General features: G+C 41.4%; 1 protein-coding gene across 3 annotated transcripts in view; it reads right to left on the bottom strand.

Moving 5' to 3' along the window:
• Positions 1–18,400, bottom strand: part of TLN2 (talin 2) — a 258,674-nt gene that overhangs the window by 31,204 nt on the left and 209,070 nt on the right. For all 3 annotated transcript variants that reach the window (XM_056572820.1, XM_056572821.1, XM_056572822.1), the window contains 4 exons: positions 16,018–16,158; positions 13,645–13,826; positions 11,629–11,761; positions 4,949–5,050 (listed from right to left, as the gene is read on the bottom strand). In XM_056572820.1, the coding sequence (XP_056428795.1) occupies positions 4,949–5,050; positions 11,629–11,761; positions 13,645–13,826; positions 16,018–16,158 (558 nt within the window). The remainder of the gene's footprint in view (positions 1–4,948; positions 5,051–11,628; positions 11,762–13,644; positions 13,827–16,017; positions 16,159–18,400) is intronic.

Genomic DNA, 18,400 nt, shown 5'->3' with positions numbered 1-18,400 from the left:
GTGGGTGGACAGGAGTCCCATTCACAGTCCCTGTCTTTTGCCAGAACTACTGCCTGTTAAAGAAGAACTCCTGTTTATAAAAACGTATTCCCCTATCCTGTCTGACCACTGAAACCTCCCAAATGGCGTTTTGGCTCTCTGCATGAATGGAGCATGTTGACCACAGAACAAAGCTGCGGTCGACATGTCCCCTCCATGCAGCTCTATGCTATACTCTGCAATCTCCGGCTCTGCCATAGAGGTGGGGTTGGGGGAGTTCAGGGGTTGGACTAACGCCCCCAGCAATCTAATATCCTTCATTTTAAGCAATAACTCTGGAATGCTTTTACTTTTCATTCTGATTCAGAGATTGTTATTTTGTGACATATTCTACTTTATGTTTTTGGTAAATTTTTGTTGATATTTGCATATTTTTTTTTTTACTTTGAAACTCTCTGCTTATAAGGAAAATGGAAATCCCACATAAATATATATTTTTTTAACTTTGAAAATCTTGATTATAAGGAAAATGGACATCCCAAAGAAATTATATATTGATTCGCATATACAATATGTCTACATTATGTTTGCGTCATAAAGTTGACATGTTTTTACTTCTGGAAGACATCAGAGGGCTTCAAAGTTCAGCAGCAATTTTCCAATTTTTCACTAAATTTTCAAAATCTGAATTTTTCAGGGGCCAGTTCAGTTTTGAAGTGGATTTGAAGGGCCTTCATATTAGAAATACCCCATAAATGATCCCATTATAAAAAATGCACCCCTCAAAGTATTCAAAATGACATTCAGAAACTGTGTTAACCTTTTAGGTGTTTCACAGAAATAGCAGCAAAGTGAAGGGGAAAATTCAAAATCTTAATTTTTTACACTCGCATGTTCTTGTAGACCCTGTTTTTGCATTTCTACAAGGGACAAAAGGAGAGGAAATCCCCCCCCCCCCCAAAATTTGTAGCTCAATTTCTCTTGAATAAGGAAATACCTCAATACAGTCATGGCCGTAAATGTTAACACCCTGACATTTTTCTAGAAAAAGTATTTCTCACAGAAAAGGATTGCAGTAATGTTTTGCTATACACATGTTTATTCCCTTTGTGTGTATTGGAACTAACCCAAAAAAGGGAGGGGGAAAAAAAAGCAAATTGGACATAATGTCACACCAAACTCCAAAAATGGGCTGGACAAAATTAATGGCACCCTTAACTTAATATATGGTTGCACACCGTTTGGAAAAAATTACTGAAATCAGTCGCTTCCTATAACCATCAATAAGATTCTAACACCTCTCAGCCGGAATGTTGGACCACTCTTCCTTTGCAAACTGCTCCAGGTCTCTCAGCAGGGATGTGGAATTTCTATCGCCCGACACCCCGGACTAGCAGTTTTGGGCACCGGGCAGGTGAATTTGACCTGACAAGTGCGGTGGATCTGCAGTCAGTATGAAGCGGGCTGCCGACTCCTGCCCGCTCCATACTCTGCAGCCTGTGTCCTCGGAAGCAGAGCAGGGGAGATGAGAAGCTGTGTACAGTACTGTATTTGTCTTCTCTCCCCTGCTCTGCAGACGTGTGGGGGGAGATGAGGGGGCGCGGCTTATTTCTCCCCGTGCAGACCTGCGTCCTCTGCCTTCTCTCCCCGCACGTCTGCACGGGGAGAAGCATGCGGCCCTCACAGGGGAGTATGGAGCGGGCTCGGGATTCCTGCCCGCTCCATACTCTGCAGCCCCCGGCTGTTCTCAGTAGCCGGGGGCCGCCGCTAATAGCCAGCATGCGGCGATCGCCGCGGCTGGCTATTAACCCTTTAGATTGTCTAAAGGGAGATGTGAACGCTCCCTGGTGGGCTAGTGGGGTGGATCGCCCCCCCCGCAGCGCGATCGCAGGGGGGCGATCCATTATGGAGGTAGCCGTAGGACTTACCTCTGTTCCCTCCTGTCCCGGCTCTGTCATTGCTAGATCCTGGCTGGACCAGGCTCTATCAATGGATCACAGAGCACACAGATCAATAGAGTTCAATAGAATCTATTCATCTGTCTGAGGAATCTAATGATTCCTCATAAGTCTAATAAAGTGTCAAAAAAAATAATAATAATAATAAATAAAAGTTTTAATAAAAGTTTGAAAGACACATATTAACCCAGTGGTCTTCAAACTGTGCCCCTCCAGATGTTACAAAACTACAATTCCCAGCATGCCAGGACAGCCGTTGGCTGTCCGGGCATGCTGGGAGTTGTAGTTTTGCAACATCTGGAGGGCCACAGTTTGAAGACCGCTGCATAACCCCTTCCATGTTAAAAGTTCAAATCACCCCCTTTTCCTATATAAAAACATGCAAACATAATAAAAATAAACATATTTGGTATTGCTTCGTGCGTAATTGTACAACTTATTAAAATATAACATTATGTATCCTGTACGGTAAATGTAAAAAAAAAATACCAAACCACAGATTTGACATTTTTATAATATCCCAGAAAAAAAAAGTAAAAAAACGATTAAAAAGTCAGATCAATGCCAAAATGTTACCGATACAAAAAACAGATTATGGCGCAAAAAATGAGCCCTCATACAGCCTGGTATGCGGGAAAAAAAATAAAGCTACAGGGGTTAAAAAATGGCAATTAAAAAAAATTTGAAAAAGTCCAGAATTAGTAAAACATGACGTAAACGATACAAATCTGGTATCGCTGTAATCAGGCGACATAAAGTATAAAACTAACCTGTTACCTCAACCACAAGGTAAATGGCGCAGAAAAGAAAAACCACCAAATCTGCAAAATTATCTTTTACTATTTCAATTTCACTTCCCTTAATACATATTTATATATTTTTTTGGTTCAGAGAATATGTTATTGAAAAATTAAAAGGTGTCATTATAGTAGGTAGTTATGGCTATTATAGGGCGGGGAGGAAAAAACGAGAGCGTAAAAGCGAAAATTGGCCGGACAAGTGGATCGTCATGAGGGACAAGTAGATTTTGCTCCATTTTAGTCCCGTGGACAAGTAGTTTTTTATAAAATTTCCACACCCCTGTTATTGGAAGGGCCTTTTCACAACAGCAATTTAGATCTGGACTCATTGCTGGCCACTTCAGAACTCTCCAGCGCTTTGTTGCCATCCATTTCTGGGTGCTTTTTGATGTTATGTTTGGGGTCATTGTCCTGCTGGAAGATCCAAGATCTCGGACACAAACCCAGCTTTCTGACACTGGGCTGTACAGTGCGACCCAAAATCCGTTGGTAATCCTCAAATTTCATGATGCCTTGCACACATTCAAGGCACCCAGCGCCAGAGGCAGCAAAACAACCCCAAAACATCATTGAACCTCCACCATATTTCACTGTAGGTACTGTGATCTTTTCTTTGTAGGCCTCATTCCGTTTTCGGTAAACAGTAGAATGATGTGCTTTACCAAAAAGCTCTCTCTTGGTCTCCTCTGTCCACCAGACATTCCCAGAAGGATTTTGGCCTACTTGAGTTCATTTTGGCAAAACGTAGTCTTGCTTTTTTCCGTCTATGTGTCAGCAGTGGGGTCCTCCTGGGTCTCCTGCCATAGCATTTCATTTAAATGCAACAGGAGGTGATTGGCGGTGTATGGTACACCACCGATCCCTTTCTAATTCCGGGTCATACGTGACCCAAATGACCAGAATCGTCGCAGATCGCCAATGTGAATTCACCGGCAATCTGGGGGGGGTGTCTGAGGCTGTGAAAAAGCTATGTGATTAGAAAAAGGTCTTTGCTTGTGGTATTATCACCCAATTTTAATAAAGAAGTTGGAACGGGCATAACCTTTTCTAGCACAGGCTGAGATGAACCATGAGAGTTGGCATTTCCTTAACCAACATGTGGATTTCATGACATTCAGTCCTCAGCCTGTTCTACCAATAATAGACAGCATAGAAATGCACAATATGGCTGTAGGACTACTTTCCATGCTGTTATGAGGTCTTTATATTGTTAAGAAATAATGAGATTGTGCCTTTTACTGTATAAATTTATTCTTTCATGGAAAATATTTTTGTCTTATATGCCCTGTTTTTTCCCCCAGTAGGGAAACAGAGGATTAGCCAAAACCTCTGATATTTGTGATGTTCTTTTGCACAAATAACCATGGTGAAAACTTTCATAACTACAAAATTTCCTCAATTTGATTAGTCACTGACACTAAAATCATGCAATAATTTTACAATATTTTCCATCCCATCCATTGTAATAACATATCCTTCAAATGTTGCCAAAAACATATGGCAAAGCTTATCTCCAGACAACTTGGCTTCACTGATACAGATGGGCAGGCTCAATACATAAAAAATTCTCATTCGTTTATTTGGAACACTTGGTGCAGCTTATCCTTAAAGGGGTACTCCAATGCCCCAGCGTTCGAAACATTTAGTTCTGTGGGTGTGATGTCATGGCCATGCCCCTTGTGACATCATACCACGCCCCCTCAATGCAAGTCTATAGGTGGGTGTGTGACAGCCACCACGCCCCCTCCCATAGAATTGCATTGAGGGGGTGTGGTGTGAGGTCACGAGGGGCATGGCCATGACGTCACGACCCCCGCAGCCCGCACCCAGCGTTCGGAAGTAAATGTTCCAAACGCTGGGGCAGTGGAGTACCCCTTTAATAGTTTGTGTTTACTAACAATTCATTTTTGCTGATATTTTTAACTCAGACTATTTTGACGTTCCACAAAATGAGCAGATTTAATATGACATGCAAAAATCCAATTACAATTATCCACCAATATTGATGTATTGATGTATAAAAACCTGCTACCACTACCACTGCTACATGCTTCTAATCATTATCATGTATACTCTGTTGAGAAAACACAAACTGCACACTTTCATACCTTTAAAAAATAAATAGCTTAATTATTGCACAGGGTACATATGTGTAGTGACAAATGACACTTTACATTCTAAAATGTATTTAGGATTTATTTTTATATCTACCTTATGACCAAGCTGAGCTGCTTCTCCCCGTGCGGCTGTGGTAATAGGATCTATCAGGTGACCTATTTCTTGTACTACAGATGTAAGTTGTTCCTGAAGAGCCTAAAACATTGAAAGCAAAAGACGCAGTGGTTGAGCTTACAGTATTGCATCAGTAATTCAAACATTGATACAAGGTTCACCTGCATTTATTGTTACCATGGCTTGTTAAAGGTGAAACTCAAGCCAAATTATCATGTGGACAAATGCAGTAAAACCTTAGCAAAAATCTGATTCTGTTCTGTATTTTAAAGTTATTCTGTGTGTGCCCATTGTCATTTCACCTTCATCTTAGTCATGAATTGTCAATTGGAATCCATCCAATGAAACCTGGCGATCAATGGTATGGAACTGTACTTTACAAAGCATAGTAAGATTTCTTCTTTTTGCGCCATGCAAACCATACTCATACCAAGATAAGTTCAGAAAATAACTAATACAAACGAAAAAAACACAGGAGGTGCGCCCCTAGTGAGGACCGTTAAACAATGAAAGAAGTTGACATAAAGATGGGTTCTTACCCCTAGGTGTTGCGCTCAGAGCACAACACCTACAGTAGCATCAATGTGTGGAAGGTAAAGGGAAACCGCTGCCACGAGGAACAAGCCCGGTAAGACGCTCGTCAGTCCGGTGATTGGTAATAGAGATAGTCCGTGAATAAGTTCCTCTCAAGAAGGCGCTGGTACCTGGGTACCAGCGCCTTCTTGAGAGGAACTTATTCACGGACTATCTCTAAGTTCAGAAAATAGATATAGGATGATACCAAACCACAGTAATATCTACTCAGGAAACATCTGATACCTGCTCAATGGAATTGTGGGTGAGAGTCATTACAGGATATTTTCCTGGGTAGTATCAAACTTGCATATAACTGGAAAAAGGTCTGTATGCAAGGAGAGAAAGGGAGATAAATGTCTCATGAGACCATCTTAAAAGGGTACTCCGCCCTTATACATCTTATCCCCTATGCAAATGCTTGGGACCCCGGCAATCTCGGCTGCAGCACCCCAGACATCCGGTGCATGGAGTGAACATCGTTCCGAGCCAGATGACTGGCGATGCAGGGCGGAGGCTCGTGACATCACGGCCATGCCCCCTCAATGCAAGTCTATGGGAGGGGGTGTGACGGCCATAGACTTGCACTGAGGGGGTGCGGTCATGACATCATGAACGGGGCGATCAGACATCTTGGATAGGGGATAAGATGTCTAGGTGCGGAGTACTAACTTTACTAAACTGTAACTCAAAAGGTCAATGGAAACAGCTGACCCAATCACATAAAACGAGTATGCATACAAGACCTTTACCAGTGATGCATTTTTGTACATCCTGCACTCTTAGTGAAGATAGCCATCACTTAGCTATGACTAAGAGTGTGATGCACTAGAAATGTGTTAGCTCGGAGAGAGTGTTTTTAGCGTTTGTGCACTTTTTGAAGATGTGAAAAAAATGTAAGGATTTCAACTCTTTGCACCTTACTGAACAGGATTCTTCCTGCTGAAATTTGGATCTACAGCACACTGGTGTGATCTTTGCACTAAAGGCTCAATGGCTAGAAGGATTGGTGAGCGGGATTTAACACATGACCTACAAACTACACTCCTCCCCAGGCCTCTTATTCAATATTTTATCATTGCTTTTTGCTGTGGTTGTAATATACTAGGCAGTTCTTTGCCACTGAAAGCTTGCAACTCTCCACCATATAATCCTTGCAAATCTAACAAATTTTAACAGTTAACAGCTTATGGACGAGTGCCGTAAATGTACGGCGCTGCTAAGAGTCCTTTAGCGCACAGCGCTGTACATATATGGCACTGCGTTCCGTGATCACTGCATCAACAGACGCTTCTCCGGCTGCTGTTATCCAACAGCAGCCATCCCGGCATATTGCCAGGGGGGGCCTGAGACCCCCCCCCCCTTGTCGGCGATCGCCGTGATTCACTGTGATTACCAGTAAAAGGGGTACTCCGCCACTAGCATCTTTTCCCCTATCCAAGGTATAGGGGATAAGATGTCAGATCGCGGGGGTCCCGCCGCTGGAGACCCCTGGGATCTCCGCTGCAGCACCCGCTATCATTACTGCACAGAGCAAACTCGCTCTGTGAGTAAAGACCGGAGATACAGGGGTCGGAGCATAGTGATGTCACGGCTCCGCCCCCTCGTGATGTCACGGCCTGCCCCCTTAATGCAAGTCTATGGGAGGGGGCGTGATGGCTGGAGGAACACTGGTGCAGAAACACTGCAGTAGTCTGTTCCCTAACTCAGTGTTTCCCAACCAGCGTGCCTACACCTGTTGCATAACTAGAACTCCCAGCATGCACAGTCTGTCAGTGCATGCTGGGAGTTGTAGTTTTGCAACAGCTGGAGGGCCCCGCTCCATGTGAATGTACAGGGTACATTCACACAGGTGGGGGTTTACAGCGAGTTTCCCGCTTTATGTTTGTGCTGCGGAAAATTTTCTGCTGCAGCTCAAACTGAGTGGGAAACTCACTGTGAACCCCCACCCGTGGAAATGTACCCTAAAAACACTAACTACCACAAAATAAAGGGTAAAACACTATATATACACACCGTTACACTGTCACGCCCCTCCCCCCAAATAAAAATTAACCCCTTAAGGACGCAGATCATTTTTACCTTAAAGGAGTACTCCGGTGAAAACCTTTTTTCTTTTAAATCAACTGGTGGCAGAAAGTTAAACATATTTGTAAATTACTTCTATTAAAAAATCTTAATCCTTCCAGTACTTATTAGCTGCTGAATGCTACAGAGGAAATTCTTTTCTTTTTGGAACACTGATGACATCACGAGCACAGTGCTCTCTGCTGACATCTCTGTCCATTTTAGCAACCGTGCACAGCAGATATATGCTAAGGGCAGCTTGGTGGCTTAGTGGTTAGCACTGCTGCCTTGCAGCGCTGGGGCCTTGGGTTCAAATCCCTCTAAGGACAACAATAAATAAATAAAGACTTATTATTATTATTATTATAATAACGTCAGCAGAGAGCACTGTGCTCGTGATGTCATCAGAGAGCATTCCAAAAAGAAAAGAATTTCTTCTGTAGTATTCAGCAGCTAATAAGTACAGGAACGATTAAGATTTTTTAATAGAAGTAATTTACAAATCTGTTTAACTTTCCAGAGCCAGTTGATTTAAAAGAAAAAAGGTTTTCACCGGAGTACCCCTTTAAGGACGCAGCCCGTTTTTGCAAATTCTACCACTGTCAACTTAAGCATTAATAACTCTGGGATGCTTTTACTTTTCATTCTGATTCAGAGCTTGTTTTTTCATGACATATTCTACTTTATGTTAGTGGTAAAATTTCGTCGACACTTGCATCATTTCTTGGTGAAAAAAATCAAAAATTTGATGAAAAATTTTTGATTAAAATTTTTTTTACTTTGAAACTCTCTGCTTATAAGGAAAATGGACATCCCAAATAAATTATATATTGATTCACATATACAATATGTCTACTTTATGTTGGAATCATAAAGTTGATATGTTTTTACTTTTGGAAGACATCAGAGGGCTTCAAAAGGTCAGCAGCAATTTGCAATCTTTCACAAAATTTTCAAAATCTGAATTTTTCAGGGACCAGTTCAGTTTGAAGTGGATTTGAGGGGCCTTCATATTAGAAATACCCCACAAATGACCCCATTATAAAAACTGCACCCCTCAAAGTATTCAAAATGACATTCAGTAAGTGTGTTAACCCTTTAGGTGTTTCACAGGAATAGCAGCAAAGTGAAGGAGAAAATTTAAAATGTCATTTTTTACACTCGCATGTTCTTGTAGACCCAGTTTTTGAATTTTTACAAGGGGTAAAAGGAGAAAAATCTTCCTAAAATTTGTAACCCAACTTCTGTTGAGTAAGGAAATATCTCATATGTGTATGTGAAGTGTTCTGTGGGTGGACTAGAGTGCTAAGAAAGGAAGGAGCGACAATGAGATTTTGGAGAGTGACTTTTTCTGAAATGGTTTTTGGGGGGGCTGTCAGATTTAGGAAGCTCCTATGGTGCCAGAACAGCAAGAAAAACCCCACATGGCATACTATTTTGGAAACTACACCCCTCTGGGAATGTAACAAGGGGTCCAGTGAGCCTTAACACCCCACAGATGTTTGAAGACTTTTTGTTAAATTTGGATGTGTAAATAAAAAAAATTATTTCACTAAAATGCAGTTTTTCCCCCAAATTTTACATTTTTACAAGGAGTAATAAGAGAAAATGTCCCCCAAAATTTGTAACCCCCATCTCTTCTGAGTATGTAAATACCCCATGTGTGGACATCAAGGGCACTGCGGGCGCACTACAATGCTCAGAAGAGAAGGAGCCACATTTAGCTTTTGGAAGGCATATTTTGCTTAAATGGTTTTTGGGGGCATGTCACATTTAGGAAGCCCCTATGGTGCCAGAACAGCAAAAAAAAAAGCCATATGGCATACTATTTTGGAAACTACACCACTCAAGGAACGTAACAAGGGGTACAGTGAGCCTTAACACCCCACAGGTGTTTGACGACTTTTAGTTTAAGTTGGATGTGTAAATAATTATTTATATTTTTTTCACTAAAATGCAGCTTTTTCCCCAAATTTTACATTTCTACAAGGGGTAATTGGAGAAAATGCCCCCCAAAATTTCTAACTCCATGTGTGGACATCAAGTGCCCTGCTGGCACACTCAGAAGAGAAGGAGAGCCATTGGGCTTTTGGAGAGAGAATTTGGTTGGAATAGAAGTCGGGGGCCATGTGTGTTTACAAAGCCCCCATGGTACCAGAACAGTGGACCCCCCACATGTGACCCCATTTTGGAAATTATACCCCTCTTGGAATGTAATAAGGGGTGCACTAAGCATTTACACGCCACTGGTGTTTGACAGATCTTTGGAACAGTGGGCTATGCAAATGAAAAATTACAGAGCACTTTACATCCACATATGGGGTATGTTCTTACTCAAAAGAAATGGGGCTACAAATTTTGGGGGTCTTTTTTCCTATTTTCCCTTGTGAAAATGAAAAATTGAGGGTAACACCAGCATTTTAGTAAAAAAAATGTTTTTTTCATTTTCTCAGGCTCCCTATACCCCCCCCCCCTTGTTACGTTCCGTGAGGGGTGTAGTTTCCAAAATGGGGTCACATGTGAGTATTTATATTTTTGCGTTTATGTCAGAACCGCTGTAAAATCAGTCACCCCTGTGCAAATCACCAATTTAGGCCTCAAATGTACATGGTGCACTCTCACTCCTGAGCCTTATTGTGCGTCTGCAGAGTATTTTACGTCAACATATGGGGTATTTCCGTACTCAGGAGAAATCGCGTTACAAATTTTGGGTGTCATTTTTTTCCCTTTTACCTCTTGTGAAAATAAAAAGTATGTGGCAATCCCAACTTTTCATTTTCATAAGGGATAAAAGGAGAAAAAGCCCCCAACATTTGTAACTCAATTTTTCCCGAGTACGGAAATACCCCATATGTGGCCCTAAACTGTTTCCTTGAAATGCGACAGGGCGCCGAAGTGAGACCACCATGCGCATTTGAGGACTAAAATACGGGTGGGCATAGAGGTATTCTACTCCAGTGATTCCCAAACAGGGTGCCTCCAGCTGTTGCTAAACTACCAGCATGCCTGAACAGTCAGTGGCTGTCCAGAAATGCTGGGAGTTGTTGTTTTGCAACAGCTGGAGGCTCCATTTTGGAAACACTGCCGTACGATATGTTTTTTATTTTTATTGGGGGGGGGGGGGGGGCGCAGTGTAAGGGGTGTATATGTGGTGTTTTACCCTTAATTTTGTGTTAGTGTAGTGTTTTTAGGGTACATTCAAACAGGCGGCGGTTTACGGTAAGGTTTTTCCCACAGCTCAAACTTGAAGGAGGAAACTTACTGTAAACCTGCCCGTGTGAATGTACCCTGTACATACCAGACCGACCGTGCATGCTGGGAGTTGTACTTTTGCAACAGCTGGAGGCACACTGGTTGGAAAACCTTCAGTTAGGTTCTGTTACCTGACTCAGTATGTTCCAACCAGTTTGCCGAAGGGCATGCTGGGAGATGTAGTTATGCAACAGCTGGAGGTACGCAACTACAATTCCCAGCATGCAGAGACAGCTGTTTGGGCATGCTGGGATTTGCAGTTTTGCAACATCTGGAGGGCTACAGTTTAGAGACTGCTGTCGGTGGGTTGCAACCTGTAGCCCTCCAGATGTTGCAAAACTCCAACTCCCAGCATGCCCAGACAGCCATTTGGGCATGCTGGGATTTGTAGTTTTGCAAGATTTTGAGGGCTACAGTTCGGTGATCACTGTGCAGTGATCTCCAAACTGTGTGCCTCCAGATGCTGCAAAACTACAAATCGCAGCATGCCAAGACAGCAAACTGCTGGACTCCAGGATGTTATCAGCAAATACAAAACTGTGGCGTCTCCAGGGATACGAAGCTCAACAAGGACCTGTGGGTACCCAATCTGTGAATGCAATGCTGACCCAGGTTATTATGTGCTGCCCCAGCATTATGTCCACACAGCAATGGAGGTCAGCAGCACAGAAACCCAGTCTTGATTCTGATTATATTTTGGATTCACCAAGAGAAGGACATCACCCATAAATGCTGGCATGACAAAACCACTAAGCATGTACTAATACCTCTAGTGAGATGTCATCCCGCATGGCTAGATTCTGGCTGACACTTGCAAGAGATGCTTGTTCAATGTCTCGAATACATCGGTTGATGCTATCAATGGACTGGTCACACTCTCTCTGTCCTGGAGCTTTGTCCCTAAAATCACAATAGAAGTATTTTGAATTAAAACAAATAGTAGCTGAACATAACTCCGAATAGTTGTGATCTACACTTCTCATCTGTGGCTTATTTCAGTAATAAAACAATTCACAATAAAAAGGCAATTTTATAAGTTTGAAAAACCACCATCCGCTTTTACACACTAACAGCATCTAACAGTCTCTGCAGCGCTTAGCAGCAAATACAGCTGACAGATTTGCATAAGAAAAAATGTATCCCCTAGATTTTTTTTCTGATTAGAGCCAATCTAATCCATTTTCAATTTTTTTTTATTTATTTAGAAATGCCCCAGGGACAGATATTGAGCCTTGTAGCCAGAATGAAAACTACAAGATTTTAGAATTATTTGATAAATATAGATAATCAACTGGAAAATTACCAAAAATACATTTAAAAAAACTTGTTTAAGATTTCCTTAAAATGTGTTTTTCAGGCAATATAATTGATTGCTTTATCTCAGGATAGGCCATCAATAGCTGATCATGGGGATGCCAACTCTAGCTTATCAGCTGTTAGGGAAAGCAAAGCTGCCAGATGTACACACAATGTACGGAGCCATAAGCCTCAGCTACATAAATTGTGTAGTGGCCATGCTAGGTTGGTGCAGCTTAGCTCCCACTGATGTGAACAGGAGCTGAGCTGCAGTACCCTGACATGGCCACTAAACAATGTATGTAGCCAAGGCTTTTGGCTTTGTAAACTTTATTAACATCCAATGGCAGCTAATCCATGAGGGTCCTTTCATATGACCTCTAGTGAGCTATAGTGGCCATGTTCTTTCTCTTTCTAATGACATTAAACTGCTGAAGAAAATGTCTGCTCAGCCCAGTCATTGGCTTCATGGGAGCAAAACATAATCTGAAAGAAAAAGAACATGGACAGCAGCGGGGACGAGAAGATCTGACAGTGAAGTGGCAGAGGCAAGTAGGGGTCTTTAATTTTATATAATGTGACATATATTACTTGTTAAAATGTGAAAACAAATTTTAGATTTTTGTGTCCCTTTAAATACAGCACAACAAGCAACTAAGCTAATTTTTAGTTACTTAAAGGATAACTATAGTTCAAATAACTTCTCAGCATAAGCTGTGCACGAGGAATAGCACTATCTATTTTACTAGTATATGGCATTTTCACTAGATTTGTCCTCTGCAGGCTTCAAATTTCAGTTGTCCATAAGCCTCATTTCAGTTGTCCATGAAAGTAACCTAGCCTCTATGAAGTCTCGCATACACTGAAACACAAAAGAGATCACACTGCTGTTCTATGTCCTTATAGTACACTCTAAGAAGTAGAGGCAGCATGGAGTAAATTAATGAGTGGTACTTGGCAGTCTAAGCTGTGAATCAAGCTATGGAGAGAACAGCTTTTCTCAAAGAGAATGGAAGTTTAGGAAGGGTGGCAAAGGGTGGAGAATGAAAGTTTTGGAAGGGTGGCAAGTTTGTTGAAACAAAGATGATCAAACCTGTCAGATCCCCCCCCCAAAAAAAAAGTATCCAATTCTGACCATGCACATCTAATGTTAATGCCTCTATCACCTATATTTATTTAAAACATTCCTCTTTTCTTTAGCTCACAGTGTTCGGCAAATCCTCTCAGGGGAAGGGTGCAGCCTTGTCCATGACACAAGCTTGATGCAGCTGCAGGACGAGTTTGTGTCCCAGTAGGTATGGGGACCCCTAGTGGCATCATTTTCAGGAGTCATTTTCTTTAGTAAATATTTAAAAATGTAAACAACCATATTACAAAAGGGTCTTTCATTTTAATCAGTAACAGCATATAAAAAGTTTTTGGATCTGACAGTGCCCATTTAAGCTTTCATAGACACAGAACAATCACTGGGTAAGGGCTGTGCATACCTGATAGATGTAATCAAGCTTTTAATAGAGTCCGAGACTACCCTGGAGTGACTGGCGAGACTGGACCACGTTGGTGGATCTTTTGGATTGATTGCTAGAGAGCGCGCTGTCTTGATAAGCGATGAAGAACTCTCTAACATAGTGACAGCAGATACCAAAATAGGTTCCTGTGCCCGAGCCCCCTGTGTGGAACAAAATGTTATAAGTTGCAATATGTACATACAGTTAAAATTAAAAAAAAGAACAAAGTATGAAATCAGTTAAATTTTTTTTAAACGGAGAAAGGTTCCTTGTGCTGAAAAGTCGGTCTCCGAAGATTATTATCCATTGGTCCAGATTTATCAAACCAATCACAGCTCAGCTAAAAAGCTCTAAAAGTAAAAACTGATCTGTGATTGGTTGCTGTGGGAAAATCACTTCATTTTTTTTCTCTCACAGTTTGATAAATCTCGGCCATTAATTCGGAAGTTAAAAACCACACCTACGTACTGTAGTTAGGATATATTCGGTAGTTAGGATACCGTATATTTAATGAGAAACCTACATTGGATGTATTACTGCTATAAGAAAACAAAATTTTGTAAATGTCGAAACATTACTGTGAAGTAGAAAGCTGTGTGACTTTTCCTTATTTGATGGCCGACTATTACTTCCATTTTTTCTACAATGTGAACATTCTCTCGAGGTATTCCAAGACAATTTTAATTCTGCCCAGAACTGAGCACAAGGCTCCAATTTGCTGTACAGAATCATCTATTCCCATCACAGTTGATACTGTCCAGAGATGAGGGGACCATGGTCAAATATTGATCTCTGTGCTAAAATTTAAATAAGAACTCTTTCCCTGTAAATACTGAAGGAAATTTCTGAATTTGAGAAAAAGTCTTCAAAATGAATCTACTGTCATTTATTACATTTTTCTCAGAACAGATGGGTTCTATTTAAAAACTGATCTGCCAATCACAAGGACTGTAGCATGTTAACAGTACCTGACATATAAACTCCAAAAGATAAACACACAGGGGGAGATTTATCAAAACTTGTGCAGAGGAAGAGAGATGCAGTTCTCCATAGCAACCAATTAGGTCGCTTCTTTAATGTTTAAAAAGGCAAAATTTTTCTCTGCACTGTTTTAATGAATTTCCCCTGCAGTATATGGTATTGCAGTGCAGAAATGTCTGAATTATTAAAATATGTTATTGATCCTGAACTGTGAATGACGTAAACAAGAAAAAATACTAAATGCAAGAATTACTCATTTTTGGTTACAACACATCCCAGAAAAATGCCTATGGCTGGACCTCACAGGCTGCCGTACTAGGCAGACAGGTGGCCATCAACTGGCCTCCTGCTGCCATGGCAACCAACGGGATCCTGTGCTCACACTGCAGGATCAACGTTGATGGACAGGGAGAGCCCCCTCTCCCTGTCAACCCCATAGATTCTGTGATCAGGACTGATTACGGCATCTATGGAGTTAACGCTGCCGAGATCTGTGCAATCCAGGTCTCGACAGCTGCGGCGGGACCCCGGCTGTGACTGACAGCTGGGTCCCACTGGTGATTTCCTGCAGCGCATCACGCTGTGAAAGAGATCGCTAGGGCGTATGCATACGTCCACTTGCACTAACTAGCTGGCAACTTGGACGGAAAAGCATACGTCCTAGGGCGGGAAGGGGTTAATTGCAAAAAATAAGGATTGGTTGTCACTGTATAAATGGTGGCAGGTTAATGCACTTCACTAGCTTGAGAAAGGGGAGGACAGCAACATGTAGCTGCTAAGCGTCAGTGAATGCTCCACCCCTCCAAGGTGAAGGATCAGCTTTACACCTGCAGTGACAATGCTCTGCACCCATCACAAGGATCCATGCAAGTGCAAGACACTCACATAAAAGTCTGGGATATCTACAAAAGCTTGTTCAGCTAAATCGGATAATCTGAGAGTTGTTTGGGACTTGTTCACATATGGTGTGCACTACTGGGTGAAACTACTTTTGTATATTTATAGTATTTTATAGTATAAGTATTTTTCAGGAAGTGCGAGGACTTCTGAATATTAATTTTATACTGTGGTTTACGAGTGTGTCGTTCTACATTTTATTGGACTAAATATGAGGTGGTATTTATATATATATATATATATATATATATATATATATATATATATATATATATATTTTATTTTATTTTATTTTTTTTTACACACATACAACCCTTTCATAATATAGAAGTCTGCTTTGTATATATTTTGCAAGTGTGACCAAATTTAAAAGACATGTAACTCATCCTAAAAGCAAAAGGTTATAGCATGCCAAGCTGTAAAGGAGTATGGGATGGGAATGTAACTCAAGAGAATAAGTTGGAATTCATTTACCTCTGTGCTGATTTGAGCAGGAATACTGGCAAATTCTGGATTTGATGCAAATGCAGTCAGGTTCTCCACAGCTGATATGAGCGGTGCTGTGGCTTTGCTGCATTTTTCACGATTGTCATCTGAAAAGTCTCCATCTAGTGTCTAAATGGGTGAAAAAGTGGGAAAAAAAACAATCGTAAAAACCAATAAAGTCATAATATTTACCTTCTGTGTAAGATACCTAAAACTGCTCAGCATTTTCAGTAACACTCATTCAAAAGAAAAAATGCACTTAAAAAAAGTAAACATATAACCTTTCTATACCCCCCCATTGCTACAAAGAGTAAAACAATTGCAAATATAAGCCGAAGTAATGACTGAAGAGGTTGCAGGGCTCACAAAGGCATCACAGACCCTTCTAATATCTCTTAGCAATAGTGCCAAGAGTCTGACCCCGAACCATATAATATTGATGTCATGCCGTAAGGACAGGCTATACATTGTTTAACAACATTAAATTCAAGAAGCTTCATGAACATCATTCAAATAAACACATCAATTGAGGCATGTTGACCAACACTGCCACCCTCTGCAGCCATATTACAAAATACAGGGGGATTCATAAGGGATTGTGCAAAATTATTCATAACAGAAAACATAACACAAACGTATTAACATGAAAATTCACACTGAGGGAGATTTAGCCAAACCTGTCCAGAGAAAGTTGCTGAGGTGCCCATAGCAACCAATCAGATTGTTTCTTAAATTTTTCAGAAATGAATGAAGAGATCTGATTGGTTGCTTTGAGTACCTTTTCCTCTAGACAGGTTTTAATCAATCAATCTCCTCCACAATCTATCCAAGTTTTATCTATATCACAGAAATTTCCCAAATGATTTACAATGGTGACCTGGCAGGTGTCTAGGTGCTAGTACAGTTCTGTCCAGACACGTGCCAGCATATCCGGATATGGACTCCACTGTTTCAGTGATGCTTTGTCTCAGGTTGATCACATCTTGCTAAATCCTTCATTCTGGCACAATTTTCTAGTAGAGTTTCATTCAGATATCAGTAAACATCCAGCTAGATGTTCCCACTGAGATCTAAAGTATTTTCACTGTTGAACACCAGTCTGTCAGCCATAAACAATGATTGATTATCACTAAAACAGTGGCGTCCATATCAAAAGGATATGCTGGCATGCCTGTGGACAGAACTGCACTACCATCTAGACATCTGCCATGTCACCCATGTGTATATCTGTAGTATATAGATATAAATAGATAAAACATTAACAGATTTACTACATTTAACTGTGCGAGAAAATCTGGAAATTCTGCTCACAGCAATCAATCACAGCTCAGCTTTCATATCTTAACCCCTTAAGGACGAAGCTCATTTTCAGGACTGAGCCCTTTTTTGCAATTCTGACCACTGTCAATTTATGCATTAATAACTCTTAGATGCTTTTACCGATTATTCTGATTCTGAGATAGTTTTTTCGTGACATATTCTACTTTATGTTAGTGCTAAATTTTCGACATTACTTGCATCCTTTCTTGGTGAAAAATCCAAAAATTTCATGAAAATTTTGCATCTTTCTAACTTTGAAGCTCTCTGCTTGTAAGGAAAATGGATATTCAAAATACATTTTATATTGATTCACAAATACAATATGTCTACTTTATGTTGGCATCATAAAATGGACATATTTTTACTTTTTGAAAAAATGAGAGGGCTTCAAAGTATAGCAGCAATTTTCTGAAGGGACAGTCTAGGCATGCTGAGAGTTGTAGTCTAGGGGGACAGTCTAGGCATGCTGAGAGTTGTAGTTTGGCAACATCTGGAGGGCTACCGTTTGGGCACCACTGTAATAGTAGTCTCCAAACTGTGACCCTTAAGATGTTGCAAAACTACAACTCCCAGCATGCCCAGACAGCCTTTGGGCAGCAGTAAATATCGCTTTACTGCCACCTTCCATCATCCCCCCCCCCCCCATCGCTGATCTCCGCTGTCTCCACCGATGATCAGCGGTCCCCACGGCATCTTCTTTCCAGGTACCGGCCACCATCTTCTCACCCCGTTCTGCCCAACACCCAGGGATGGGCAGAGCAGGGGTTTCGATGGCAACCCCCTGTCATGCACTGTCATTGGTCAGAACTAATTTCTGACTAATGGCAGGGGATAGGAGGAGATCGCAGCGCTGCAACCTCGCTCCTATCCCTCAGGATGATCGGGGCTGTCACTGACAGCTCCGATCATCCCTATTTTTCGGGGGATCGGGTCACCAGAGACCCGATCAGCCCGGAATAGGAGAAAATCGCATGTCTGAATTGACATGCGATTTTCTCCGATAGCCGACATGGGGGGTGGCGATGTGCCGGGATGCCTGCTGAATGATTTC

This window comes from Hyla sarda, chromosome 4 (assembly GCF_029499605.1).
Source record: "Hyla sarda isolate aHylSar1 chromosome 4, aHylSar1.hap1, whole genome shotgun sequence".
Classification (NCBI taxonomy): Eukaryota; Metazoa; Chordata; class Amphibia; order Anura; family Hylidae; genus Hyla; species Hyla sarda.
This window is presented reverse-complemented; position numbering and strand designations above follow the sequence as displayed.